At 44.2% G+C, this 27,491-nt stretch overlaps 1 protein-coding gene across 2 annotated transcripts in view; it reads left to right on the forward strand.

Moving 5' to 3' along the window:
* Positions 1–27,224, forward strand: part of LOXHD1 (lipoxygenase homology PLAT domains 1) — a 150,357-nt gene extending 123,133 nt beyond the window's left edge. For both annotated transcript variants that reach the window (XM_054809183.1, XM_054809184.1), the window contains 6 exons: positions 3,380–3,557; positions 9,077–9,262; positions 21,092–21,262; positions 22,372–22,510; positions 23,941–24,102; positions 26,676–27,224. In XM_054809183.1, coding sequence (XP_054665158.1) covers positions 3,380–3,557; positions 9,077–9,262; positions 21,092–21,262; positions 22,372–22,510; positions 23,941–24,102; positions 26,676–27,156 — 1,317 coding nt within the window. In that variant the 3' untranslated portion in view covers positions 27,157–27,224. The remainder of the gene's footprint in view (positions 1–3,379; positions 3,558–9,076; positions 9,263–21,091; positions 21,263–22,371; positions 22,511–23,940; positions 24,103–26,675) is intronic.
* Positions 27,225–27,491: the final 267 nt, after the last annotated feature.

Here is a 27,491-nt window from a genome sequence, read left to right on the forward strand (position 1 = left end):
TCCAGGACCTGTGTATTTTGGTGTTAGTGGAGTGTGTGCTTCTGCAGAGTGTGTTTTACACTGCAGCTGGGAGAAGGCTGGGTAGAGGTAAATCAAATGGTCTGACATGTCAATCCTTTCTGATACAGCATGCAGCGCACAATTAATTTCAAGTTCCTGGTTTAAAGTTCCTGTCAGCTACAATATTTGCTCAGCTACAAGAGTGAATTACCAACATTTTATTCATACACACTGGTCCCACTTTCTTTTCATTTTTATAGGTGTTCTACAGCCCAGGTAAAATCCATGCATTGTTAGTGATGAAGTTTGAGCTTAAAAGCATGCAGGATGTCCACAGCACATTCTAGGTGTCCTAAAAAATGGTTTAGATGCAATGTAAAGTAGCCAAGCTGTAGTTAATTTTTCTGAAAGGAACAGACAGGAAATAAAAATAGTTTCAGCTCAGCTCCCTGAGATGACTTTCTTGACCCTTATGATTGAAACTGAAATCCTGCATCACCTTCTGTGTGTGCAACGCCCACAAACATCTCCTTGTAGGATGGGATTCATTTTGTGCTATTTCAGTCATTGAATAAGCTACGTTCAGCTTTCACCTCTTCTACCAAACCTTGTAGGCCTCCTCTGTGGTCAGCAGAGAGATAGACCTGAGAGAGGGGGAGATGCCTTCAATGGCTGTTTACCTGCCCCCCGCTTGGGTGGGATGCGTTGCTTCCCTGGTGGTACCCAGCTCGGACCACTGACCCCAGGGAGGGTCGATACGATGCGCTTGGGCTGGATGCCTGGCGTTTAGGCAGTTCATGCTTGGTAAGGTAGGTGAGGTGCCCACGTTATGACTGAGCAATCAGCCCGCAACAGGTTTCCTGCTACCTCCGTTTCCCTTGCTGTGGTGTCCCCTGAGCATACGAAGCTCGTAAAATGAATCTCTTTCTGCTGTTGGCTCCTCTCTGGAGCAGCATCTCAGAACAGGGGCTGCTCTGCTAACTGCTTACATGAAGCCGCATGTGGATGAAGTCGCTCACCCTGGGTGAGAGGCTGGGGATGGGAAGAGAGGGCATTTCATTCCGGCAGTTTTAGTAGCCAGGCAGTTTTTCCCAGACAGCATCTGGAGCATTGGGCACGGACTGCTGATTTGTGAGAGGTCTGATCTCCCTGTCTGTGAGCGCGCTCCAGCTGGCAACTCTAATCTGCTTCTACCCCCTGCTGCTTTCCTGGCATTTCCCTGCAAGCTTTGCTCGGGACATTTTGCTGCTAACAGCGTCGCTGTTATTCCTGAGCAGGGCAGAGGTAGAGCTGGCTGAAGATTTTCAAGCAAAGAGTTGGTGCCCCAAGGGGAAAAAAAAGGCATTTTCAGTTAACCTGAGATTATTGATGATTCAAATTTGCAAATTTTAGCCAAAGAGAAGTTTCTAGGTTGGACTCCTAAGAGGAGGTAGACATCATTCACACACCCTTGAGTTGAGAGGGTAGGCTTCCTTCTTGTCTGTGCCCAGCAGAGAGGGCACCAGCTGGGGTGGTGGAGACCTGATTTCTGCTTGGTTCAAAGCAAAGAAAGATGTTGATTCAACATCTCTTGACTCATAGAGCAGTTTTTTGACCACAAAGTAAGTGTCACTGGCTGTGAATAAGCAGCTTTTTAGAAAAGTGGGACAGCTTCAACAGCCCAAAATGTCCTGTACCTCTGGGATGAAGGTGCTGTGTTACAGATCCCTGTTTAGCATCAGGCAGAGAGAAAACCCCAGATGAGTGTCCTACCCACAGAACCATTTGATGCACAAATAGCACGACTACTGCTTCAGCTTCCGTATAGCTACTGCCTTCTTTAAAATCGTCTTTTATAACCTGGAGCAATGTTCTTTCGAACTGCTGAAGGCTCTGGCAAAGCTTGGCTGGGGTCAACAGAAGGCCATGGACTAGGACACATGCAGTTTGAGGACAGAATTTGAGCACATTTTATCTTAAGATAAGTTTTATAAGTTTCTTAGGCTGGTATATGAGGGTGCAGCGGAAGGTCACTAAGATAGTCAGGGGGCTGAAGCATATGGCATACTGGAAAAGGCTGAGGTAAATAGAGTTTTTAAGCCTTGAGAAGAAAAGGCTGAGGGGGAATCTAATTACAGTCTTCTGCTGCTTAAAGGGAGGTTACAGAGTCCATCGATCCGGTCTCTTCTCAGTGAAAAGGCGTGAGGCAATGGACACAAGTTGCAACAAGGAAAATCCTGATCAGATATAAAGAAAAAAATCTTCCTAATGAGAGTGGTGCTTCCCTGGGATAGGGACCCAGAATGCTGGGGGAAATCTCCCACCCCTGAAGATTTTCAAAACTCAGTTGGACATGGCCTTGCAGTTAGCCCTACTTGGTGGGACTAGACACCTCCAAGTGTCCCTTTTAACTTAACATTTTCCACAACTCCATAATTCGTTTCTTCCTAATATCATGTCACAGAAGTGTCTGCGCTCATGCTTCCATGGCCTTTGCAGAGATATGCCTTGCAAAAACTGTTTCCTGGTGCACTGCTACACGCAGGTGTGGTCTCTGTTTCCGTTAGAGAGCAATACAAATGGTAGTTTGCAGCCCTGCCTCCTCCCTTCCCTCCAACTCCCCCAATTTAGTGAGAAGTTACTGCTATGTGTTGCTGCGGGCAAGTGTAATGCCTTTCTCCCAGTGGGCTGATGCTCCACTGAGCCCACGTTGAACAGGACACGTAAAGGTGGGTATTTTATTAGGTGTTTGTTGGAGTATCTCACTGGCTTGTTCTAAACAGGTTCCTATTCTGTTCTTATCATCACAGCATCTGAGCTCCTTCCCATGACACATTAGACAGTGTGACTAATATCTGTTGCATACTGTTTGTTCTGTCACCTTTTCCCAGAGGGAGAAGTGTGTGAAACATTAAGTTTTACTGGCCTAATTTTATTTTGTGCATTGCTTTAACTTGTTTGGGGTTGGTTTGCATATCGCTTACAATGATTGCTGTGTGTTTGCATAGAGGAAAAGAAAGATACTGTGTACTTCAAGGAGAGGTAACGAGGTTTTTAATAACTCTCTCTTACTTCTTCTTCGGGGTGAATTCCATACTGGCTTCCAGGAAAGGTCTGACTCTCTAAGAGATGAGCTTTGTCCATAATTTACAGCAGAGGAGCAAATTTCTTCCTATGCTTTACCCCATGTGTGAAAAAGTCCAGTATTTTGAAAACCATTTTTCAGGACAAGTCACCACAGAAAATATCGTCCATAGGAGAGAGCTCCATTCATACCAGAAGAGCTCAGTACAGGTTTTGAAGTTCTGATCAAGCTTTACCCACGTCCTACCACAGTGTGCACTTTATAAGTTTAATCTTTGCCCTCAAGGGTTTTTTCCCTTATTTTGGCGCTTCACAGATCATCCTGAAGAACCTGACTAATCAAGAAGTGGCCACATTTACCTATGGGGAATGGCTATCAAAGCTGAAAAATGCCAAGGGAAGTCTTGTGTGTGAGATGCCAGCTGTCATAAATGACGAGCAGATGATGGAGGACACGACATACACTCTTCAGGTTAAAACCAGTGATGTTGGAGGTATGTCCGCGGTGGATATTTTATTACTTTTCTAGTATGAAGTATGATTTTTAGCAATGGAAAACATCTCCTGCTTAATTTGGAATTATGTTAAAAAGCATAATTTAGCCCTACTGTGCTGGAACACTGCCATTTTGGCTGGCTGTTCATCATGACAATGTTATTCTGGGGGGATTCATCCTCATCTGAGTTCTGGGCATAAAATATTTAGACACAAGGACTAGATTTGACTACTCGTTGCTTCCTCTGATGACACCTTAACAGAAGCTATTGCCAGACCGTGTTGCAATGGTCAGGAGCCCCCTTTTTCTTTTTGGCCAGGTCAGGTCTATCCAAGTAGGGTGGAAAAAAAAGGCTACAGTCAAAGCTGGTGGGGTCCAGGTTTTCGGTCATCACTGTCTGCTTTGCCCAAAGAAGACAGCAATAATTCACCCTCCTTTTCAAAGTGTTTTGAGACTATTTATCTCAGGCCATGAAAAACCATCCCTAAATGCACACCAGATAGAAGAGGTGGAACAGAGTATAAAGCAAGCTGCAGAGCTTCCAGAGCCAAAAAATGGGATTTCTGTGTCATTTCCTGGGATCACTGCCTCTTTTCGTGAGAACTTCTGTCAGGCTGCTGAATGAAAGCTGCAACCACACAGAAGCTGCCTTGTGCCAAAATGGGGCAAGCTGGACATTATCTTGCAGACACCTTGTTTGAAAGGTTGACCCTCAGAGGAGATTCTGCCACACCAGTGCACATAATCACCTCCTGATCTCCACCTCTCTTGCTTTTTTTTTTTTTTTTTTCCTTCTGGATTTACCAGTGGTAATTTATGCAGCTTGTGCGGTTTGATCTGAGAATATCAAAATTCCCCTGGCAGAGAATCTTCGTGCTATCTCACCATTTTTTATCTGTCTGCCTTGCCTGCTGCTTGTCTGAAAAACATGTAGTGAAATACAAAAAACTAAAGAGCGAGGGGAAGATTTGTTTATGTATCTGGCAATCCATCTATTATAATGGTAGATCTTTCTGTGACCTTTTTGTGAAATCCAGCCCTAACTCACAAAGGCAATGGAAATAGAAATGAGAGGAGAATAGAGGATGACAGCAACGGCAGACAGATCTGCCCTTCCCATTGAGTGAAGGATGACGGGTATTAATGATGAAACGTTTTATTTCATTATGAGCAGCAACAACCAGTAGGAAAGAGCAGATTACACAGAGGTTTCAGAGAGTCTGTTTATGATTAGATCACACAGCGCACTGACATAATGCTGAACTTTATCCAGCTTATCTAAAGAGGGTACAAGTCATGAACCATCTCCCCTCTTTGATCATTATGTATTCCACAATTACTCCTGCTTGGACCAATTCAGGAAGAAAGACATTTTATCCTTGACGGTTAGTTTAAACATGTTATATCATCTCCTGCCACAATGACATTGTCTAGGGACAGCAATGCTCCACAATGACTAGAATGAGATGCGTTTATTTCTAGGTTTAAAGTTTTCCTCTGCAATAGCTTTCAACTTTCCAGTGCATCAGAGGCACTGAGAAAAAACAAAGAAAATGAAAAAAAAGAAAAAAAAGAAAATTCATCTCATCTATTTGTCACTCTCCAAAAAATTATACTTCTTGTCTTAGTTCCTTCTAGTCTAGACTGTCTGTGGTCAATTCATCTGGGAGAGGAGTTTAATCAGTGGTCTGGATCATCCTCTGGAGGGTCTCTGTCACTCTCTTCATGAGATTCAGGCAAAGCCAGCACAATTAAGTTAGGCTAGATGGATAAAGTTAGGGAAAATAAATCCTACGAAAAAATGTCCTGCAGCAAACTAGAAAGCAGCAGTTATTTGCTCCCCACCATACACACACATTTAACAACAGTCTATTTTACTTTTTCCTCAAAGAAACCTTTGAGTTATAGTTTGGCTTTCCAGAAGTCGTTCAACTTGAAGGATCATGTAACATACCGAGGCTGCATCAGGGAAAGGCTCCTCTCCTGCAAAGGTCAAATCTCCTCTCTTTTGAAGGTCAAATTCAGAGGCCACCAGAGGCACCTCGGATGGCAGCTCTCAGAGTACGCACAGATAAGGGGAGAAGAGGTTGTTACGGCAGACACATCCCAAGTCAGATGGGTAATCTTTGGCTAAAACCAAGATATTGATTTACTTTTGATCTTATAAAATAAGTAACTCACAATCTCATTTTCTTCAAGGTATGACCCACAGACACAGCTGCAATAGAGCCAGGCCACCTGATGGTTCTTTCTGTGGCACAAAAATGTCCTTGCCTGTTAATTTTGATTTACACAGGATTTCTGTATTCTATATGCAGGCATCATATACATGGTAATGCAGTAAAAATGGAGAAAGAATAAATACTGCTTTCTCATTTTCCAAGCATTAACAAAGCAGGAGGTTTTTATCTCTGCTGTTATAAAATTAATTAGTATGTTGTCAGCTCAGCTACAGCCTACAAATTATGTAATTTAGGACAGTTGGTGTCAGCTCCTAGTGCCTTATCCAAGTCTGTTAAGTCAAAAGAAGGCCATTCTTTGGCCTCAGAAGGCTGTGACTCAGGCCCACGGTTTATTTAAAAATCTTGCAGCTGGTCAATAAGACTAATAAAATCATAGACCCTTTGGTTGGAAGGGGGGTCTGGAAGTTATTTCATCCATTTCCTGCTGAAAGGACTATTGCCAGCACTAGGTCAGGTCAGTCAAGGTTCTACCCAGCCAAGTCTTGGACACCTTTAGGAGTGGTGATGCCACCACCTCCCTGGGCACCTGATCCAGACCTGCACCATTTTTCTAATTACTTTTTTTTTCCTGATGCCCGACCTGAACATCCCCAGCAATTTGTGGTTGTGGCTTCTTGGGGTGTGGTCCACAGCACGTGACCCTGTCATCGTTATCACTTTCCCTCCATGTGGTCACACGGGCCCTTGTTCACCTGCTTGAGCTCATCTCCCTTGGCCTCTCCTCATTGTCATGTGCCCTAGCTCCTGTCCATCTTGGCAACCATCTGCTGAGCCCTCCTTGATGTTTCCACATCCCCTTTGACCCGGGGACCCAAACTGACACCATGGTCTCAGTGTGGGCTCCTCAGTGCTGGGCAAAGGAGATAAGATCTTCCCTTCAGCTGCTGGCCACGCTCCTCCTGATGGAGCCAAATATGTGGTTTGCACTGAACACTGAGAACTTGTTGCTGTTAGCTCAGATTCAACCTGAACATGAATGTTTCTGCTATAACCTCTGGATCTTCTTCAACTCCCCAGCACGTACTTGTGCACGGTTTATTCCACCCCAGATGCAGAACTTTGCATTTCTCCTTGCTGAACTTCATGAGATTTCTGCTTACCCAGTCCTCAAGTTTCTCAATGTTCATCTGGGTTGGAATTCCACCATTCAGCACGTCAATCACTCCCCAAAATTTAATGTTACATGGAAATCTGCTGAGGATGGACTCTGACATTGTTTAGGTTGCTGATGACGAAGTTCAGTGCTGCAGACCCCGGTATCGACCCGTGAGCTATTGCACTCGTTGCCAGTTAAGGCTTGTGCAACCACAGGACCTTCATCTCATTTGTCAATTTTGTTACAGTTCCTAAATGTGCCTGACAGTTTCCTGGAATTAACAACAACAACAAAAAAACCCGAAACAGAGAGAGACCCAAATAGGTGAAATGTACATTGATTCAGCAATTTCTGTTCTTTTCTTTCTCATCTCCTGCTAATTGCTTGTGAGGGAAATGTCACAGCATGAGGCCTTCATAAGCTTCTTCCTGCCGGGAAGGTTTTGCTAAGAAAGAGTTGGTTCTGTACTTTTTGAGACCTTGCATTAATTGGGAGCCTGCTCCTTGTAAGGAAATGGACTTCACTTTGCTTTGTTCCTCACCTCAGCAAGCTTTAGAGTCATAAAAGGTAATGCCAGGTGAACTGCCTGAATCCCTGATGCTTTCTCTTCCTTCCTAAGTCCTTCCCAGCAAACTGCTGAAAATTAGCCCAAATTTAACATAGGCAATTTTTCACATGGACACCAAATGCTGCTTTGCCTTTTCTCTGTATGACTCTCTTTCTCCTCTTTCTTTTCCCTTCTTTTAATATGTTTTTCAATCCTTCTGTAAGAAGACTTGTGTTTTCTTCCCAATTTCTGTATTCAAATAATTATCCCAGAGAAGCGGTAGCTTTCTCAAAAAGTTTTCAGTCCCCTCAAATTTGTCTCTGCATTGTGTTGTGAATGGAGCTGTGGGAAATACTGTCCATGTGGTCCGAAGTGGATTTACGATCCTCTTGTGCAAGAAATGGCTTGGCAGGCAGTTAGAATTTTCAAAGCTGGGGTACCTATCCGAGGGCAGCAGATGCTGAGTTTCTTCGTAAGACAGATTTGGATTTGATGATGTCTTTTTCATTTTCCAAGATTTAAGGGCTTCAGTTCTGACACAGCAATGAATGTCTGCCCACGTGGAATCAGATTTCTTTCTATGAATCTGCGTTTTTATTGTGGCATCAAAAATAAAAAGCAATAATTTTGGTCAAATTATAAATAGTGCCAGGTAAAAATGTTGTAACACTTTCAGCTAAAATATTTCTAAGGCGACTGCAAGTGATGGTTTGGCCTTGAACTCTCCAAAAGTCAGGAAAATTCCTGCAGCAAAATATGGGCAGTCATGGGCATATGAAATTCAGTATCCGGTAATAAAGATCATCTTAAAAATTGTTCTTTTCCTAACATATACATAAGAAGAGGTGGGAGTTGGTGGGGCAAACTGGGACTTTTTCCAGTAAATGCAGCATGGACAATATTTTGAGAAGCAGGAATATAGAAGAAAGACCTGTGAGAGGGGAAAGTGAGCCACAAGATGTTGTAGTGGTTTCGCTGATGATCTGCACTTTGCTTTCAAATCCCTGTGCCATACAACACGGGGGGAGCAGCACGAGACAGACCTCGGCTGAAGTGTCCCCGGTGCCACAGGAGAGCATGGAGGAGGTTGTGAGACTGCAGGAGACCACAGCATGGAAAAGGAACTGTGGTCCAGTGGGAAGCCCAGGACAATGTGTACTAATATTGTAACTAGAAAAGTTAAAATATATTCTTTAACACTCTTCCACAGGTTGCTGGGTGTCGCTAGGTAAGTCACTTTGCATCCCAAGCCACTTTGGAAAAATGGGAGTCGCGACACTGACATCCGAAGTGAGGTGATGCACGGTGCTCTGTCAGGAGCAGATGCTCCTGCTTCCTATTCGTACTGCTGTCACCACGGTCACCATACCTTACACGCAAGGGTGAAGCGTTCCAGCTGAATTTGGAGGACAGGCTGGAGGGGCTGGCTTGTTAGCTACCTGGCATGTCCTCTTTGCAGAATCCCGCACAAATTCACTGAAATTTGTTGGCTGTGCCCAAAGAAACCTGATCACCACTGCAGCCTCTTCCAGCCTGCCTTTGCTGTCTCCATTTCCATGCGATTGGAGGCTGGGTGTTAGCCCTACACGGCAGGCTAGCTCGTGACGATGTACCTTGCTCTCTCCTTCCAGGAGCAGGCACCGATGCCAACGTGTCTTTGATCCTGTTTGGGGAGAATGGGGACAGCGGGACCCTGGCTCTGAAGGAGTCCAACAAGTCTAACAAGTTTGAGAGGAACCAGATGGACGAATTCAACTTCTCGGACATGCTGAGCCTGGGAGATCTCTGCAAAGTGCGGATCTGGCATGACAACAAAGGTCAGGGCAGTGACTTGTGGGGGTGGGAGAGGTTGGGACAAAGTTTTTACTGGAGGAAAGGAAGCCTCCTTGCCTGTCCAGACATATCCCCTTCACGCAGGAGACCGTCTCCCTGCATGCTGGTGTAGTATCTGCTCTAATGGGTCCGTAGCTTCAGTCAGAGCTTACAGCCACCGCTGCAGCACAGATAATGATAACTCCTCCAAAGCAAAGCCATGCAGCCTGTTATCCCACAGCGACTCTATTAATGCAATACCGTCTTCACAGGCCAGTATGGCACTTTTGTAGCAATTTAATGCTATCAGCCTGACACCGACACATGGCGTAATGCAGCCTGGCATAACACAGTGAGCTTTAGAAGATGATAGAAATAAAGATCTGTGTCTGTCTTTATTAAAATCACTGCATCATACGGTGAGTGTGCAGTGCCCTGCTGAGAGAGATTCTGACATTTCCTTGCCGCTGGACACCCTAACTGGTTTCACAAACAGCAGAGCAGTACTTGGTACCACTGTCATAATCATTTGTGTTAGTCAGGTACCAAGCAGCATCTTGTAACAAATGCATCACTCACCCTGCTGTGATGACACCTCATCCCATCCCACCTTCACCTAAAACAGATGATCTTGCATTAACAATGACTCGCTCGCTAATGGCAGGGCTCGCTGCAGCCTGAAGGTGAAGCTTGATGGCTCCCATAGGCCCCCCCTGGGTCAGTACTAACAAGGCGGTTTGGGCAGTAGGATTTATTGAAGGGCTGGGAGGAATGGCAGCAGGACTTACCTGGTCACCTGGTCGTTACCCAGTTGTACTGAGGCAGCTGGTTTGGGCTGGGGTTACGTGTCACTGTGGGCTCATCTTGGCCATCATCTTCTTGACTCCTCCAAGCTGTGGCAGATAGGGAAGGCTGCATCTCATGCAATATTAATAAAAGATGTTACTGCTGGATCAGACTCTCTCACTAGAAGTTTGCCTCCTTATTGTTATTTAAAAAAAAAAAAAACAAACAGCCCAAAGGAAAAAAAAAAAAACTTATTTTATCTTCTATCTGTTGTGAAACATGGGAAATATGACCAACCACCTAACCTGGCTTCATGATCGTTTATTCCCAGCCACTGCAAGCTTTTAGCTCATATTTACCACTCCCATAACACAGGACAATTTAGTAATTTTAGCTCTGTAACATCATGTTATATAGCCAGCACTGAACGTAGTGAGGGAGATGATTTTACCTGATTTTAGAATCATAGAATCACAGAATCATTTAGTTTGGAAAAGACCTTTAAGATCATCAAGTCCAACCGTTAACCCAGCACTGCCAAGCCCACCACTAAACCATGTCCCTAAGCACCACATCTACGCGTCTTTTAAATACCTCCAGGGATGGGGACCCCGCCACTTCCCTGGGCAGCCTGTTCCAGTGACTGACAACCCTTTTGGTGAAGACATTTTTCCTAATATCCAATCTAAACCTCCCCTAGTGCAACTTGAGGCTGTTTCCTATTGTCTTATCGCTTGTTACTTAGGAGAAGTTGTTGAAACACTTATTCCTTGAATCTGCAGTTTAGATGATGAAACGGAAAGGGCTATCAAAATACCCATTGGAGTTTTATCTCAGCAAACAGGCATCTCTGCAGTTGCAAGGGTGGTTTAGATGTCCTTCTGAGAGCAGCAATAAATCAACATGGACTTACAGATTCATTTTCAAATATATTACCAGCTAAAATGTCTACAAAGAGAACATTTTTCTCAAGAGGCATTGTGGCTCCCCGGTGATCGGTTGTGCTAATGGAATGAAATACACCCACCAGATCAGAGCTGATCCTTAGGGCTCAGGCATGCGAACAGGCTGGGATGTTGGAAGATGACAACTGGGTCAGGCTGAGGGTCTTTCAAACCCAGCAGCATCATTGGGTGCCTGAGGAAGAGGAGGAACTGAGCAAGCGTGTGTAATCCTTACCCAATCCTCTGCATCTTAATATGCGTAGCTCAGGGCATTTCCTGAACTGGATATAATTTTTATCCACTAAGTAACCTCCAGTGAATTTTCTCATTCAAGTGCTCGTCCAGACTCTCCAGGAGACATTTAGCACCCACAGCATCCCATGAGTCCCATGGGTCTGCTCTCTGCTGCCTGAGAAGCAAATCCTATTATCTAGGCAGTTTTGCTGCCTTTTCCTTCTTGCAGAAGTGATTACGGTTCACCTTCTCTGTGCCACTGATGATGATGTTGATCCAGGTTGTGGAGTTACCACATTGCCGCTGAGCTATGGTAATTGTTATCTGCACGCTCTTGGTTAGTGGCAAAGGCAAGTAGCAGAGTTTAGCCTTAGGCTAAGCAGCAAATAGGCTCAATTAGTTTAAATTTGCTGTGGGCTAAGAGCACATACCCAGATAGCCACCACAAGTCAGCTAAAATAGTAAACCATGTGTCCAGACCCTGAAAAAATACTTCATTTTTATGAATATGAAGGGCAACCTGGGCTAGTGGAGGGTGTCCCTGCCCGTAGCAGGGGGTTGGAACTAGATGGGCTTTGAGGTCCCTTCCAACCCAAACCATTCTGTGATTCTATGATTCTATGAATATAAATACACATTGCGACCTTATGTTCTCTTTCCTTATTTCCCTCTTATCACTGTTTTTTATTTATAAATAATAGTTAATAGGGCTTTTACCAGACCTAGCTGACTGCAGGGTTAAGCCTTGGACAAGCAACATGCTCAGGTTTTGTTCAGCAAAAATGTACTTGTTTTCCCCCCATAGAAAGACAACTGTAGTTTAAATCATAACATATGTTGTCTTCATTGTTCTTGCATTAGTCATGTGAAAGGCATATCCTATCTAAAGCTTTACACAATGCAGCATGACAGTTTGTTGGGTGGGTAGAGTATTTATTACTGCTGGGATCCCAAGCTATAGCTATCCTTTGCATATATGTCTGCTCTCTCTCTATAATTTATATAAATTGGCTGTGCCACTGGTTAGAAATTCCTGGCTCTGTTTTTTGGAAAGGAGTAGTGAGGTCAGGGGTCAAGAGTCATGTATGTGTTTTGTCGGATGCTTTGGGGACTTTGAGTATTAAACAAAAATGTGCTTGTATTTACTATTACTTTGAGGCATCAGATGTTGATCATTCTTTTCTTAGGTGGTTTGTTGGGTTTTTTTTTGGACTAAACAGTTCTTTGCAATGATCTGTGGAAGACTCAGCCTCACACTGGCCTACCCCATCACTCCTTAGATGCTGAATACTTGGAACATGGATGACGTTCTTTTCCTAATTTTCCTAATAATCAGTCTTAATGACAGCATCAGCCTGTTTTGACTCACATTAGGTGCCTTTAGCACCTATGGGCTCGTTAAGGGAACTACTAACCATCACAAGGCTTCTTTTTCTTTCAAACATCACCTGGTCCCAGTAAGAAGTCAACCAACCTGCCCACATTCCAGAATAAAAAACATTTAAGCAGCTTGCCCAAGGCAGCTACTTTGCCATGAAATCTGGCTGAGTTTACATTTCCATCAGCAAAGTTTTGCTGCAGTGGCTTTGATCCCAGTTCACATCCCAGTTTTGTGTATCCTTTTACTGAAATTTGACTGCGGTAGGGTGTTCAGAGTTGAAGAGACAGTAATTGCAATGGCAAAGGCTGTCGGAAGGTCTTTAAATTGCAAACACTACATTTGCCTCCTCTGGAAAAGCATGTCAGTTTTATGGTCCCACTTTAATGCTTTTAAATGCCGTTTTCCCCACAAAAACTGCTGAGTGGCATCTCTGTATAAGATATAAAGGAGGAATGAAGCCCCCATCTAATTCCTCTGACTTCAGTAAAATTGATTAGGGAGGAAGTCAGTGCTCATTTGGAAACAGGCAGTTTAAAGACTTTGCAACTGCAATTTCAAGGAATTTGTTCCTGGCTTTTTAGATGTTTAGAGCTCACCAGCAAGAGTCTGGTAACAATGGATTGCTGTGAATGAAATTTAGTTTTAAGTTTTGCTCCATGTCCTTTTATCTTGCCCCTGTTTACTTTGAGATACTGATGTTCAACTCAATATATTTAGACTCCCTGAGCAAATTTAATCGTTTCCAGACTCCCCATCTCCTGATCTCAGATAGGCACTGTGTATTTTCTCATATCTCAGTTCATTTGCCTCTACATTTATGCAAGATCAGTATCTGTAGGTCTGTAGAAACGCTGGCTTTCTAAATATAGGTCTCATTTTTTTCTCTGATTTCAGAACTAAATCACCATTCTGGAAGAATGGCTTAAAGTTTCTCAGTATCTCAGTAATGGAATTATTTACCTAGAGAAAGGGTTATTTTTTTTCCTTTTTTTCGTTGCTGTCTTTTTCTCCTTGCAACAAGGAGATATGGGAAATATGGATTTAGCTCCCTCATATGCCAGAGTAGATTTGAACCCAGATGATAAGCAGTCGTTCTAAAGTCATTAATTTCAGATTCTTGATTATCTCAGTTGCCATCAGCCAAGGGGAGCCAGGAAAAGTCTAATTATGGATAAACCAGATTTCTCTGTGTTACTATAGGAGCAAAGACAGGTTATGCAGCCCAATTTCTTTACCTCAACAGCGCTCTTCTCTCAATTACGCCAATCACTATGACATTGTCTAATTGAGTTTTAAATAGCCTAACTGCCCCAGTGGTTCCTTTTGGGTGGCTCTTCCAAAGAAAAAAGTATCTTATTCTCCTTTCTTGATCTGGACCCAGCTCAAGACCATTAGTATGCCTTTGTTTTGCATTTTTATTCTCTGAAAGAACTACCTTTTTAAGGAGCAGTATCTTGAATTGGATCTTAAAATGCCCAGGCCTTTAACTTGCAGTACACAGCATTTCCAGAGACATGTTTCTGCGATTCATGGACATGATTCCAAGCCTTTTGGGCACTTGTAGGCCATAAATTATTAAAAGAAACCTAAAGATCTGCCTTTTTAACCCTTCGTAAGGGTTTACTCAGCTATCAGACTTGAAAAGGGCTTTTTAAGCCCTCTTCTCAGTGCTTGACTGTTGCCTCATAAACTCTGTTGATCCATGGGGCAGATTTGTTGAATAGTTTCTGCTTTACATAAAAAGTGAGAGGAAGAGAAATAGATGTGTAAAACTGAACGAGGAGAGGAGAGTCCATCATCCCCCTTGTTTTGTTGATGGCTCAGTACAGAGGAAGAAGACATCAGCTCCTGCATCTTTCTGGGTGGATTGAAGTCAACACCTTAGACAAGGCACAAATGGGCATGCAAACTGCAGAGCTGTGTACCATGCCAGCAAACATGCCGTGGCTGCTTAGTCCTTCAGATTGCCCAAACCTGGCTTCAGCCCCTTGGGAGACCCCAGCACCGACCCACGGAGCCCTCCTCACATGCCATGCACCTTCCTCTCTCTTCAATGGCAGGTTTCTTCCTTATGCTCAACAGTCCTGTTACAAAGATGTGCTACAGGCATTACAGCGCAAGCAGAAGACGCTGCAAAGATCTTACAGTGTCCACAGTTGACATGAAGTAGAAAAAAACATGTAAGCAAAACATGTAAGCAAATAAAACAGCAAACTTGGAGAGAAGGCGCAGACTTCAGTGTTGACCTTGTGCAATCATTCATTTCTTCCCAATCTCCTGTAACTGCAGAACACTTCAGTACAGAGTGGAGAGAGCCCAAAAGGCCAGATACAGATGTAGAAATATCAATTCTGTAAAAGCTTCTCTTTTCTACAAGTCTCTTTTGCTCCTCTTGGGGACAAATTGTCCTGCTGCTTTATTAAATACTTTTGCATCAAGTATGCCTCAATAAAACAGAAAATAGGCTTCAATTGCGAGAATATTTTCTGAGAAACTGTTACATCTTCACTCTGAGCTGTTGAGTGTTTTTGCACAGAAGTAATTTATCGGGGGGGGGGGGGCGGGGGGGGCGGGGCGGAGGGGTGTGTGTGTGTGTCTGAGAGTAATTTATGGCTGGTTTTGACCTGAGTTAAATTCTGGACTGAACAAGTTGCATAGACAACAGCGGACGGATGGACACAACGACCTATTTTCTAAAAGTGTCCCAAGTGTTAAGCTTTTGCTTTGTCAAAGGTTGTGAGAGGTTTTGCATTGCTTGTCTGCTCTGAAGAGAAATGTTGTGGTGCGAACATGATCCTAAAGGAGAGATATACAAAATGGATCTATTTTTATTCTGTCACTGGCTTGCTGAATGACCTTGCGTAAATCATATCTCTGTAACTCATTTTCAATTATGTAAATTAAGGATAAAAATTATTCACCTTCTTAAGGTGTTTTGAGATGTACTGATGCAAAACTAGATGCTATGATTTTTAACACCTCACAATTAACGCTCCATTTCTAGCGATCTGATGCTGCTATCAAAACTCCCATCGCTTTCTGGGTGATGTCTTATGTAGTGGGGTTTAGGGACGTATGGTCATCTAATCAGGCAGGGGATAAATAATGTCAGAGAACACAAGGCTGATGAACTGTCTTTGCAATGGTCATTATGTTTCAGAAAATGTGAAAAGAAAAGCAAAAAAGTGCAATTAGGGAGCTGAGCAGCGCTGGTTGATGGCTGTGAATGGCTGGGCAGCAGCAGTTCTTCACTGGCCCCTGAGCAGTCGGTGTCCCGAGCAGGATTTTTCCTTTACTCCCATGGGAACATAAGCACTGTTACAACTATCATCCTTGATTGGGCAGCAACCTCTTTCAAAACCAAACCAAGATCTGCCACAGATTGACAAGGGGTAGTGAGGAAAACCAACTAATATGGCTACAAACAGTGGAGACAGTTTAACTTCCATGGACGTGTGTGCATCCAAGTGTGGATGTGGCTCTGCCAGCACGGATTTGATCCCACCAGCTCTCACTTTACAATTAATAGTTACTATTCACTAAAGCAATGTCAGGGGCCTGATGCCTGGTGAGTGGTGAACCCGCCAGACTCAACTAATTCTCATTATTTTCCTCCCATCCTCCCATGTTTCTGTACATGTGGGAACAACTGAATATTTTAGGGGTGAATATAGGTTGGGGCAAGTGGTGGCTGTTCCCAAGAGGGGCTAAGGAAACTTCTGGTGCTGCAAGTTGGGGTTTTAGTTAAATGAAGTGGTAACTTCATTATCTGTGTTACATCTGCTACTTCTAAAGTCAGACTCAATTCCACTAATCGCAAGTGCATGACAAGGAGCTTACAATCCAACCTGTCTGTCCAGCGTCAGGGAAGCACAGGCTGTTAGCATCGCCTGGGAAAAAGGCAAAATGGTCCTGTGAAGACCTTGCAGTGATATGCAGAGGGTCCTTCCCCAGCATCACCCAGTTGTCAGCTTGGGCCCTTTTGGAAAGGAGGATAAAAGGGACAAATAACTGCTCTTTTGGATAAGGACACTTGAGGAAGAGAAGACATTTCCCTACATGACACTAAATTATACAACTGCCAGAGTCAAACAAGCAAAGTGATTCTGTTTTCCCCAAAGCTCTTCTCCTCCTCTAATTACATTTGAAATGTTTTGCACGCTATTGAAAATGTCACTTCCAGCTGCGGACCATTAAGGAGCCTACATGGCACAGCCACGGGTTTTATTAGGGCAGGTTTGCTGCTGTGGATTTCGATGGCAGGAAAATATGCCTGGAGCGAAGTGCCTTTTGTTCCAAACATTGAACACTTGTTATGGTGATAGGGGATCTTCCACAAAGGCACAGTGGTGGCCAAACTATTTTAAAGACCGAGACCTGCATAATCAAGCAGGAACTGCTCGGATATATGCTATTTCTTCCTTTCTGCCTCAAAGCAAAGTGGTCTTGGTTTGTACTGGGGTCACTGCAGAAAAGCCCATGATGCCTTCCAAGGCATTTGTGCAGCTGATTTGTTCCTGAGCCCTTGTTCTCCTAGTACTGTCAGTCATGGTGCCAAAGGGATACAAACAGATCTGCTCTGGCTCTTCTGCAAGCACTGAAAGTTAAGTGATGGAGCAGCTTTGGCTTCCATGGGGATCAGGGTCCATCATCGAACAGTATCCAGGGAAAAGGCTGATGACCCATTGCTGCAGAGATCCTCCAGTTTCTCCTGGGTGGCCAGGCTGTGTGAGCAGTGGACAGGACCTAGGAAACTCCTTCCACCCTGCTACGTCCACACCGCTTTCCTGGTTCCTCTTCTCACTCCTTCATTGATGCTCACTCCATAAACCTGCTTGTGCTAAGGATTTGATATCTCCAGGATTACATTGATGCATTTTCCTTTCCTGTTGTTTCTGAGGTACCGTAATGCCTCTGAGCCCATTGCTCTGCAAAAGCTGCGCAGGAACAGGAGGTAGAAACAGGGTAATACCCTGAAACCAGGATTTAATGACCTGAAAAATGATTCTGCAAACATGGCTTCTTCTCCTTCCACTGATGTGTCCACTGGTATGCAGACCCAGCTCAGTGGAGGAAAAGTCTCACATTTAGACTCTGTGCATTACTGGACTTTGTGTTTTTTTTCTAGATCAATACAAAAAGGAATTAAATTTATCTGTTCCCAGTCTGAAACAAGAGAAAACCAATACTTTGTCTTTCTTCAGCCCCAGACCAATCCTTCCCTTTCCATATCAGCTTTAAAGTAGAGTTTAATGCTATGGCAGTGAAGGCCTTGATATGACACCACTCCTCGCACCAGCAGACATGGACAGGGCAGGAAGCTGTGCTGCTCCGCACATAGCCAGTATAGCATTCACCTGGGGTGAATCATTTATCTTGAGAAATGAAAAGCAATATAGGATACTTCCACAGCTTCCAGGTCTCACAGTCTGATTTAAATTGCTAATCATCAGGAAAAAAAAAAAAATAAGCAAACAGGAAAGATCAGTTCTAGTGAGAGGGAATAGGACTATTTTTTCCTTAAAGCATTTCCTTAAATGCATTGAGGCAGTAGCACCATTTTTCTAAGAGTGACCAGCCAGCTCCTTGATTCGAGGTACCCTTGTGCTGTAAAGGGACACCCAGTTAGTGTTTGGTTTTCAGTGTCGATCCCCTGACAGAGCCCAGAGCTTGCTCTTTGAATAGCCGAGAGCTGATAAATGCATCTTCTGCTGGAAACACTAGGAAAAGCTACACTTTGTGCTTCAAATCCAACATGTGCTGGAAAGTCAGCTCTGGCCCATCTCTCCCTGAGATAAAAGAGCAGGTTTTTGTTGCAGCTCTCCTGGTGAGCAGTTGCTGGGACCAGGCTGGAGAAGAGGGAGGAGGGTATGTGCATCTCATTCAGTCTCTCTCCTGATATCACTGCTTAGCACTGATCCTGCCCCAATCATGGAGTTCACTGCTGGCAACAGGACTAAGATCGCAAATTTATTCCATCCTGGTCTGCAGTCATTGATCTCTCTTGCTGGAGAAAGATGGGATGTTTTCTTCTTTCATCCTGTACTGTTTTAACTGAAGTTTTGATGGAAGTGGAGCAGCCTCCTGAATATGCTGCAGAGACATTCATTGAACTTAAATGGAAATGAGCCCGACAAAAAGATTAACGGCTGACATTGCCAACATGTTTAGAATAAATTTCCAAACAGCCCCAAAGAGCAAGTTGCTCCAGTTAGAGCACGGTGGGACCCCTGGGGAACTTGGTAAGATCTACCCAAGAGGCAGTAGACTGATGAGGATCTGTGAGGGTATGGCACACCAGCTCGCTCCCAAAACTTCTTCATACCCTTGTTCTGCTGCTGGAGCCTGGAGGAGGGCATGCATGTTTGGGTGGTGCAGCCAGCTCCCCTGTTGCACCCCGGGTATTTGCACAGGTCTTGTCATCGGCACGTGGCACTGTCCTCCTAGTGCAAGAGAGATGTGGACATACTGGAGGCAGTCCAGTGAAGGGCCACAAAGATTAAGGAACTGGAGCGTCTGTGGTGTGAGGACAGGCTGAGAGAGCTGGGACTGTTCAGCCTGGAGAAGATGAGGCTCAGGGGGATTTTATCAATGTATACAAATATCTGGTGGGGGAGTCAAGATGATGGAGCCAGACTCTTCTCAGCAGTGCCCAGTGACAGGACAAGAGGCAGTGGGCACAAATTGAAATACAGGAAATTCCAATTTAAACATAAGAAAAAAGCTTTTTTTCTCTGCACATGTAATCAAACACTGGAACAGGTTGCTCAGAGAGGTTGTGGAATCTCCATCCTTGGAGATACACAAAACCTGACCAGACACAGCCCTGAACAACCTGCTTTAGCTGACCTTGCTCTAGGCAGAGGGTTGGACTAAACGTTCTCCAGAGGCTCCTTCCAGCCACAATGATTCTGCAGTTCCGTGTCCCCTAAATTTAAGGGGCAAGTGGTGTCTTTGGTTGAGGTCTGTGCTTTGTAGCGGGTGAATTCCTTGCCTGAAGAAGGTTCAGGAATCCAAAGTACAAAACAGGAATGGCTGTGAGGCTGGTAGGGAACTGCCAACAGGTGGTGTGGAGGGATCGCAGCCCACAGGGACATGGTGACTTGTTGACATAACTCAAAAAGGTGCCATCATTTTATTTGCAGGGCTAAAGAAGATTAATATTTGCAAACTAAGGAAGTAGGCACATGGCAGTGAGTTCTTGGAAAAGCAAGAGCTGTTTAATGTCTCTCAGATGTAAATAAGTCAGCAGAGATCTCTCATCAAGAACATAACCTTTCTTTGTCTGACTAATAACAGGACTTGTAAGTAGAACTGTCAGAACCTCCCATCCCCCCAAGCTCAACAAAAGCTTCTTCTATTTCAGCAAAGAAATAATGAAAATGTTCCCAAATGCCATTTTCTTCATTTTCAAGTTGCTTTTCCACTGGGGGGAAAAAAAAAAAAAGGAAGTACAAAACTAAAAGGAAGTTATGATTCCTCAGAAGGACCCCAAGGCAAAAGTTAGGTTATTTGGTGGTCCCTGCTGGAGCATCCATCACTGTAGTCTGTCCTACATTCATATCCACTCACAGCATTAGTGAATTCACCCTGGTTGCTTGGCAAGATCAGGATAGCATGGGTAATCTCCTTGTGCGTGCTAGCTGGCAGAGTCAAAGTTGTAATCTACCTTCTGACCTTCAAATCCAAATATGAAGAATTCAGGGCCAACTAAAGACACTAAACCCTACAGCTTGTGGCCAACTAGCACTCCCAAGATGTGGAGGGACCCCCACAAACCATGCACACTGCTGTGTCTTTTTTAATAACTACAGACACGTGTGGTGGAAGGGTGGGGGTTAGATGGAACTGTAACTCATATCTTTATTTTGGCTTTTGGGCTTCATGTTTCCTTTAAAATGGAAGGAAGAATCAGCAGCCATGTCTGTGACAGAAGCTGCTCCATTAACTTTTGCCCTCACACCCTCTGATTTCCAGGAGATTTCATGCTTCTGGCTCTGGCAAACAGTTCTGCAGGGCCGTGCTTTCCCTGGGGCTTTGTAAGGGTTTGTTGTCCCTAAGCTGCAGTAGTGCTTGTTCCTGGGATGGTTCCTGTGTTTGTGTGTTGACAGGGAGCACACGGGTCCCGACTTCCCCCGTTTGCTGCTGCTGCTACTACTGGTGTTGCAGAAGCCTCACCTCATGCAAAGCGCTGGGCAAGGACAAGAAATGGGCCACTGCCCGGGGAGCTTGAAATCTAGCTTATCCGGGACCATGCTCCAACACCCTTAAATCTGATCAAAAGCCAGCAACTCCAATAAGGGGGATCAGATTAGGGTCTTGAGCAGGTCGTCATTGCTTTTGGTATCAGAACAATGTCATGTTCACTGGTGACATTATCAGAAGCAAATATATATGTCATTTCTAGTACCAGCAGGGTGCTCCCAAGGAGAGGTATCTCACCTCCTTACCCAAACTATCCAAATATTTTTATTTTGTTGTTTTACTAGGAATCGCACCAGGTTGGCACTTGGAATATATTGACGTGAATGACTCCGCCATGGACAAGACATTTCGCTTCCAGTGTGATCGCTGGCTGGCTAAAGGTGAAGACGATGGGCAGCTCATAAGGGAACTAGCTTGTGCCAATAACGACATCCTGGAACTGAAGGAACGGACTGGTAAGTTTAGAGTTGACTTGTGGCATTTGCTGAGGGACCTCAGAGTCCAAAGGACCACATCTCCTGCAAGCTGCTCCACTGAAGGTTCCCATGCAATAGGCATTTGTACTTGCAGGCTTTAAGGGTTGAATTACTTAAGGTATTCTTTAGTTCAGAAGTGAAATGCTGTGATGAGAAAGAAACAAATCAGGATTTATGAAGAAGAAAAAGATCTCATTTTGGGTTGAAACTTAAGAGGAGCCCATCTGCAGCAGTTCAATCCAGCAGTAAGCCATAAGGACACATGGTTTTGGTCTCATTAGAAATAATGGTCTTGAGTCTTTGAGGTGGAAAATAAGTTCAAACCTTAAAGCTTTGCAAGTAACATTGCTCCAGCTTCCTCCTTAACATGTTCTGGACTACTAGTTCAAGTATCCTGGCTGAACATGGCAGCTGAGCTTAACACTGCCTAGCCCTGGGACTGCTATTGGTAATTCCAAGGTAATTATACTGGTGTCTAATGTGGAGAGCAAGTGAGCGAGCAAGAGTTATTTAACCTCACTGATGATATGCAAAGTGCATCTCAAGAACTCCCGCATCACAATGCTCTTCTTCAGGAGAGTCCTGGAGAGTCAATAATCACATTACTTCTGTGTGATTTCACTGTGCCCCTGCAAAAAAAAATCCTTGTGATTGCCATTCTGGGTACTTACATGCCACCATGGCATCTGAGCACATCCTGTTGGGTACCTGGATACCCTCACTGTCCCTGTTAGGAACAGTGGCACAAAACCTGTAGGACTTGGGCTGTGTTAAACAGGGAGTGCTTAGCACAGCAGAGAGCTGGACACAGATTGATCAAGAGCAGCTTTGTCTGCTCTTGCTAGCTGATCGAGCAGTATTCATATTTGTCATGCACTCTATCCCTGCATGAAATCCAAAGCATGCAGAAGTAAAAAGTCTCACAGATTTCAGTGTGGTTCCATCCTTATTTTACAAATGCTTTCTTGTGTGCTGTGATAAATATTAGGAAGAGAGTTTTTAAGCAAAGTGACAGCCAAATGAAGAGATCTTTCTGGCCATCTGCTCTCCCTTTTCTGTTTAATGTGTGTGTTAATTATGCTTTAAAGCCTATGAGATTGTCACAGTAACAAGCGACAGAGAGGATGCGGAAACAAAGGAAAACATCTGGATCATCTTAGAAGGAAAGCTGGGCCGCTCAAAAGAATTCCTTATGGAAAACTCCTCCAAGAAAAGGAGATTTGAAAGGTAGTGGTACTGGATGGTGGGGTCCATCAGCTTGTGGAACTCCTCACCAGTTGGGTGTCTTCCACTAATGCCATCTCTTCTCCATGACGGTCTACAGAGTTGCATTTGTGCCATGCTCTTTCTCATCCCCCTTCCAAAAAGCCTAATGGCTTCTCACCTGGAGTAAAAGGATGATGTAGAATTAGTTTCTGACTGGCAGACACAGAGCAGTTTTAAAAATCATAAGAAAAAGGCATTTGGTAAAAGGAAATGTAGACGACGCACGTGTACATGTGTGTCCCTTTGTATTAGTATATACAAAAATGAGCTTCTGGCGAGCCCCCGGGGAGGCTGTGTATTTTTGAGCTGGGAGGAGCAGAAGGAAGCTGGAGGTGGTTTTAGTTCCTTTTGCAGCATCTCACTGGCAGTGGAATCAGAGAGAAAGTAAAAATAGTTGGAGGCTACATGTTGCCAGAGCTGCTCAGACTTGACTTTCCAGATGAATATGGGGGGTAAAGCTGAAAGATCACTGTTGCATGAGGAAAGCCAAATATCAGCCTCATCAGCAGAGCTGGAGACACATCTATGTAACGTGGGGCAGATTCCTTCTCCCATGTGGGACCAAAGTGCTCCAGATGTGAGATGGGTTTTCTGCTTTGTTTAAGGACACAGCATGCCCCTAGGAGACAGGAACCTCTTCAAAGCCATGGACACTGCTGATGTTCAGTTGCTTTGCAGGGAGAAAAGGTTTTACTTGTGACTCTGTGAGGAAGGTGAAATTACAGCTGATGTGGACTGTAGATTTCATGTGAAACATGAAATATTGGGAGGAGCTTCCTCCTGACCTTCAGCTGATGGTGTCTACGGTGGAGCTAAAGATGTCACTCTCCAAAGCATTAGTCACAGTCCATCCTTGGAGGCAGGCTGGAATAAGAACCAGTCCAAGGAGATAAACCTAACAGACACACAGGGGACATCAAAGGGAGACAGCCAAGGGTTTGACAGAAACCTGTTGTTCCTCTAAACTGTTTCCAAGCTGAGCTTCAAGAAGGGTGGCTGAACCAGCAAATTTAAAACAGCTATGGTGGGTAGATATGTAGCAGATACAGTATTTGTCAAGAATGAATGAATAAGTGCCAGAGGGGAAATTAGTCATTCTTTAGTTTTATCTATAATGAGGCAAATTGATTTTGTATGTGGAACAGCTCAAGTTTATCCTGGAAAGTCCTAGTGGCAACAATTTAAAGTGTCACCCCTAATCAAAGAAAATACTAAATTTAAATATGGAAATTATGCTTTGTGTTGAATGATTGTAGGTTAAATCAAATGACTTTAAATGAAGGCTTATCTTCTGTCTTCTGTAGTCATGTGCAAATTACTTAATGTCCATATGAGACAAGTCATTGCCAGCCTTCAAGATACCAACTGAAACTGTTCCCTGTTTCCTGTAGGGGAGCAACAGACACATTTCAATTTTCTTCAAAGAATGTTGGTGATATTGCAGCCATCTGTGTTGGTCACTGCCCAAAAGATGGAAAGAAGTCATCTGCAAAAGCCGATGTCTTCTGGCATGTCCAAGAGATTATCATAACTGAGATGGAGCTTTGCAACAAGTAAGTGCCTTCTTACGTGCATGGAACTGCTCTAGGAGGGCATGGGGGTGCTGAGCAGCTCCACATGTGTCCTCCTGAAGCATTTCAGACTTAAGCAATAGTGGACTGTCTTACTGAATCGTAATCCCTTTCTGAAAGCTAAGGGAAAGCTGTTTGGTGTGTCAGGTACACAATGTCCCTGCCTGACTTGACTGTGCAGTTTCTGAGTTGTTGAGAGGGCATTTGCACGTGCAGATGAGTTTATAAACAAGTGGGCTTGAGTGAATCTCGTAGCTATGACAAATTGACATTTAAGCTGGTGGAAAATACTGACTGAAATTTAAGGGCTTTGTAGGATGCTCTGCACAGACTGGCCTTTAGGTAAGTCTTGTAAAGACAGCTCCTAGAAAAAACGTTGAGAATAAGACAAAACCTGAACCTCCATTTCAGACCAGTTTGGATGCGAGATCCTTCTGAGACTGTCCAAAAGGCCCACTGGAAAGGTTGCAGTTATGTACTGAATCAGAAGTGCTCAGCTACTTTCATTTGAAAATGACTGAAATCTGCCATAGTTGAAAAATGACCATGTCTGAAGAGCCTTGAGCATGTCAGGTCCCACAGACTTGAGTCTGAGCCCTGTCTTTGGAAGGGGTGATGTTCACGATCCAAGGAGCAGATAGGCACTATGCAGGAGCCAGAGAAGATTCTCCATTTGCAGAACAAACTCCTCTTCAGAGAAAATATCTATGATGTTAACTGTGGATTTATTTTCTTCTCCGTGATATTTCCATTGCTGCTAAAGAATGTAACTATAAGGAGTTTGTTCCAGCTGAGACAATTGAGTGTTTAAGAAGAAATCCTTGAAGTGTCTTTTTTTTTTTAGAAGCTAAGAGTGTCTCCTAGCAAATTAATCAGCCGGCAGAAAAGCCACAATAATATTTGCTGAATGAAAACTCAGTCAATTACATACTAAAACATGTTCTTTTCTCCTGGTGGGGAAAAACCTGGAACCCTTGAAGTCCAGCTGTGCAATCAAACCCACGCACTAAACTCACTGGGAGTATGCTGAAACTGCTGAAACAGTATGTTTTGAAGGGGCCAAAGATCGTCTCATAAAGCCCCAGGTTTTTTTTAAGTTGTATTAAATTGAAGACGGCAGCCAGGAGATACCAGCGAAGCCTGCAGCCTGTCGTTGCACTGAAGCAGGGCTCCGGCTCTGCAGATGCAGCACTTCACAGCGGTGTTTGCTCTGCAAACGATCAGCTGGAGCAAATCTCACTGTGAGAGCAAGTTCTTGCTTCAGGTATTACCCAGTTCCAAACATCCAAAAAAAACCCCTAGTCAGTCAAGCCAAAGACCAAATTAAAAGGGTTATGAGATTGCTGCAGCACTGCTTTTGAATTTTACTGGGATTTTTGCCTTTTAGTAGTAGATCTTAGTATGCAAAAGGCTGTATGTAGAAGCTTTTTCTTGCAAACCCCAGGGCTAGAAAGGTCATCTTTTTTTTTCTTCCTGCCCCTCGCAAAGACTGGCATGCTTTATCATAACTCCAGACCATGATATATTTCGTAGTCCAGGAATTAAAACTGTAGCATCAGGCAACACCTCCACCCCACTATCATGCAATTTTTCTGTCTCTGAGCCTAAAATTTTGCTCCCACTAGAATTTCCCATTTACAAAGCTTCTTTCCAGAGAAAGGAGTGCTTTACTTTGGCTGTGGAAAATGTCAAAAGTGTTGGAAGTGCTTAAGAACCACGGTACTGCTGCAATTGCAGTAACCCTTCCTCCAGGTGTTTATTTTATACACACACACTGCAATCCAGCTACACTCCCTCCAGGAAGACCTGCTGCAGTTTGGTGAAGGGGGAGGAGGGGGAGAAAAAAACTCATTTGGAAATGATCTGCATCATTGGAAATGAAATACATCATTAAAAGCAGAGTGCTCCAGCCTCTGGCCGGCTGCCAGGTACGCGGTAATTTATGGATGTGCTGTGTGCTCCCTGCACATCACTGCAGAACCAAGGGCTTTCAGCATCTGGTACCTATCATTTCTGTGCTCGATGCTTTTTTTGTTTGTTTTTTTTTTTTGCCTGCTAAGGATGATCTAGATGAGGAAAAGGGGAGATTTACACCTCCTTCTTCTCCCATCTTTCACATTCCCTTTGTCCTAGTCCCTAGCCCAATTTTAACCATCCCATCAGTGAGGATAATTGCTGATCCTCCGCTCTCAGACCAGTTATACTTGGCCACGCTGGGCTGCGTTAGCTGCGGTGCTGATTCCTCGCCCTGCCTCAGTGGGTCTGTAAGTGCTCATGCTATTGCACAGGCAAAAGAGGTGACAAGTGCCCCGCACCAGCCCCGCCACGTGCAGGGTGACCGTGGCTCTCCAGGGCGATGTTGGGTTTTGCAGTTTCAGTTGTGCTGTTCAATCACAGCTGTCTTTCTAGAGAGAAACTCCAGTGCTAGCACATATATGGAGAAGTATTGAATCGGCAGTGACATTGGGCAGTTTAGTAGCATGCCCAGTCCATAGCATTTGCCCAATAAAGTGGCCATCCGTACCATTAACACGCTGCTCATTTTCCTTCGGCAGATACTTTTTCAGGTGCAATGTGAAAATCCCTCTGCGTTATAAGAGACGGGACTACAAAGTCTTCGAGTGTGCCAAGGTCACCGAGAGCTTTGCCAGCAAAGCCCGGAGCTTGGTGCCAGTCAAATACGAGACCATCGTGGTCACAGGCTTTGAAAAGGGCGCAGGGACCGACGCCAACGTGTTCATCACCATCTTTGGGTTGAACGGGGACTCGGGAAAGCGGGCGCTGAAGCAGAAGTTCAGGAACCTCTTTGAGCGGGGCAAAACCAACAGGTTTTACCTGGAAACGTTGGACATGGGAGAGCTAAAAAAAGTCCGGATTGAGCACGACAACAGTGGTCTGGCACCCGGCTGGCTGGTGGAGCGGGTGGAGATCACCAACTCGGCGACTGGCGTGACCACCATATTTCCTTGTGGGAAGTGGCTGGATGAAAACCGGGGTGATGGGTTAATTTGGAGGGAGCTTTTTCCTAGATACTGAAAAGGGCAGGGCTGCAGGGTTTTGGTTCCTCTGCACAAGCATTTTTCTCATTATACTGTTTTATATTGCATTTTACTTTTTAAAACACTGCCTTTTTTATTGAGAGATTTTTAGCAGCAAGATGTTCTTCCTGGGTTAACATTTTGTAAAAGTAATACTGCTTTTTTTAAAGCGCATATAAAATTGTGAATGAAATAAATACATTTCTCGCTTATTTATGATTAAAAGACACAGCTAGCAGAGCCATAAACTATCCTTTAACAGCTCAGATGCCATCTTCTGCTTTCAGTGCTTTGCCTTGCCAGGGCTGGGAAAGCCCACTGGCCTCCACCGTG

This window comes from Grus americana, chromosome Z (genome assembly GCF_028858705.1).
Source record: "Grus americana isolate bGruAme1 chromosome Z, bGruAme1.mat, whole genome shotgun sequence".
Taxonomy (NCBI): domain Eukaryota; kingdom Metazoa; phylum Chordata; class Aves; order Gruiformes; family Gruidae; genus Grus; species Grus americana.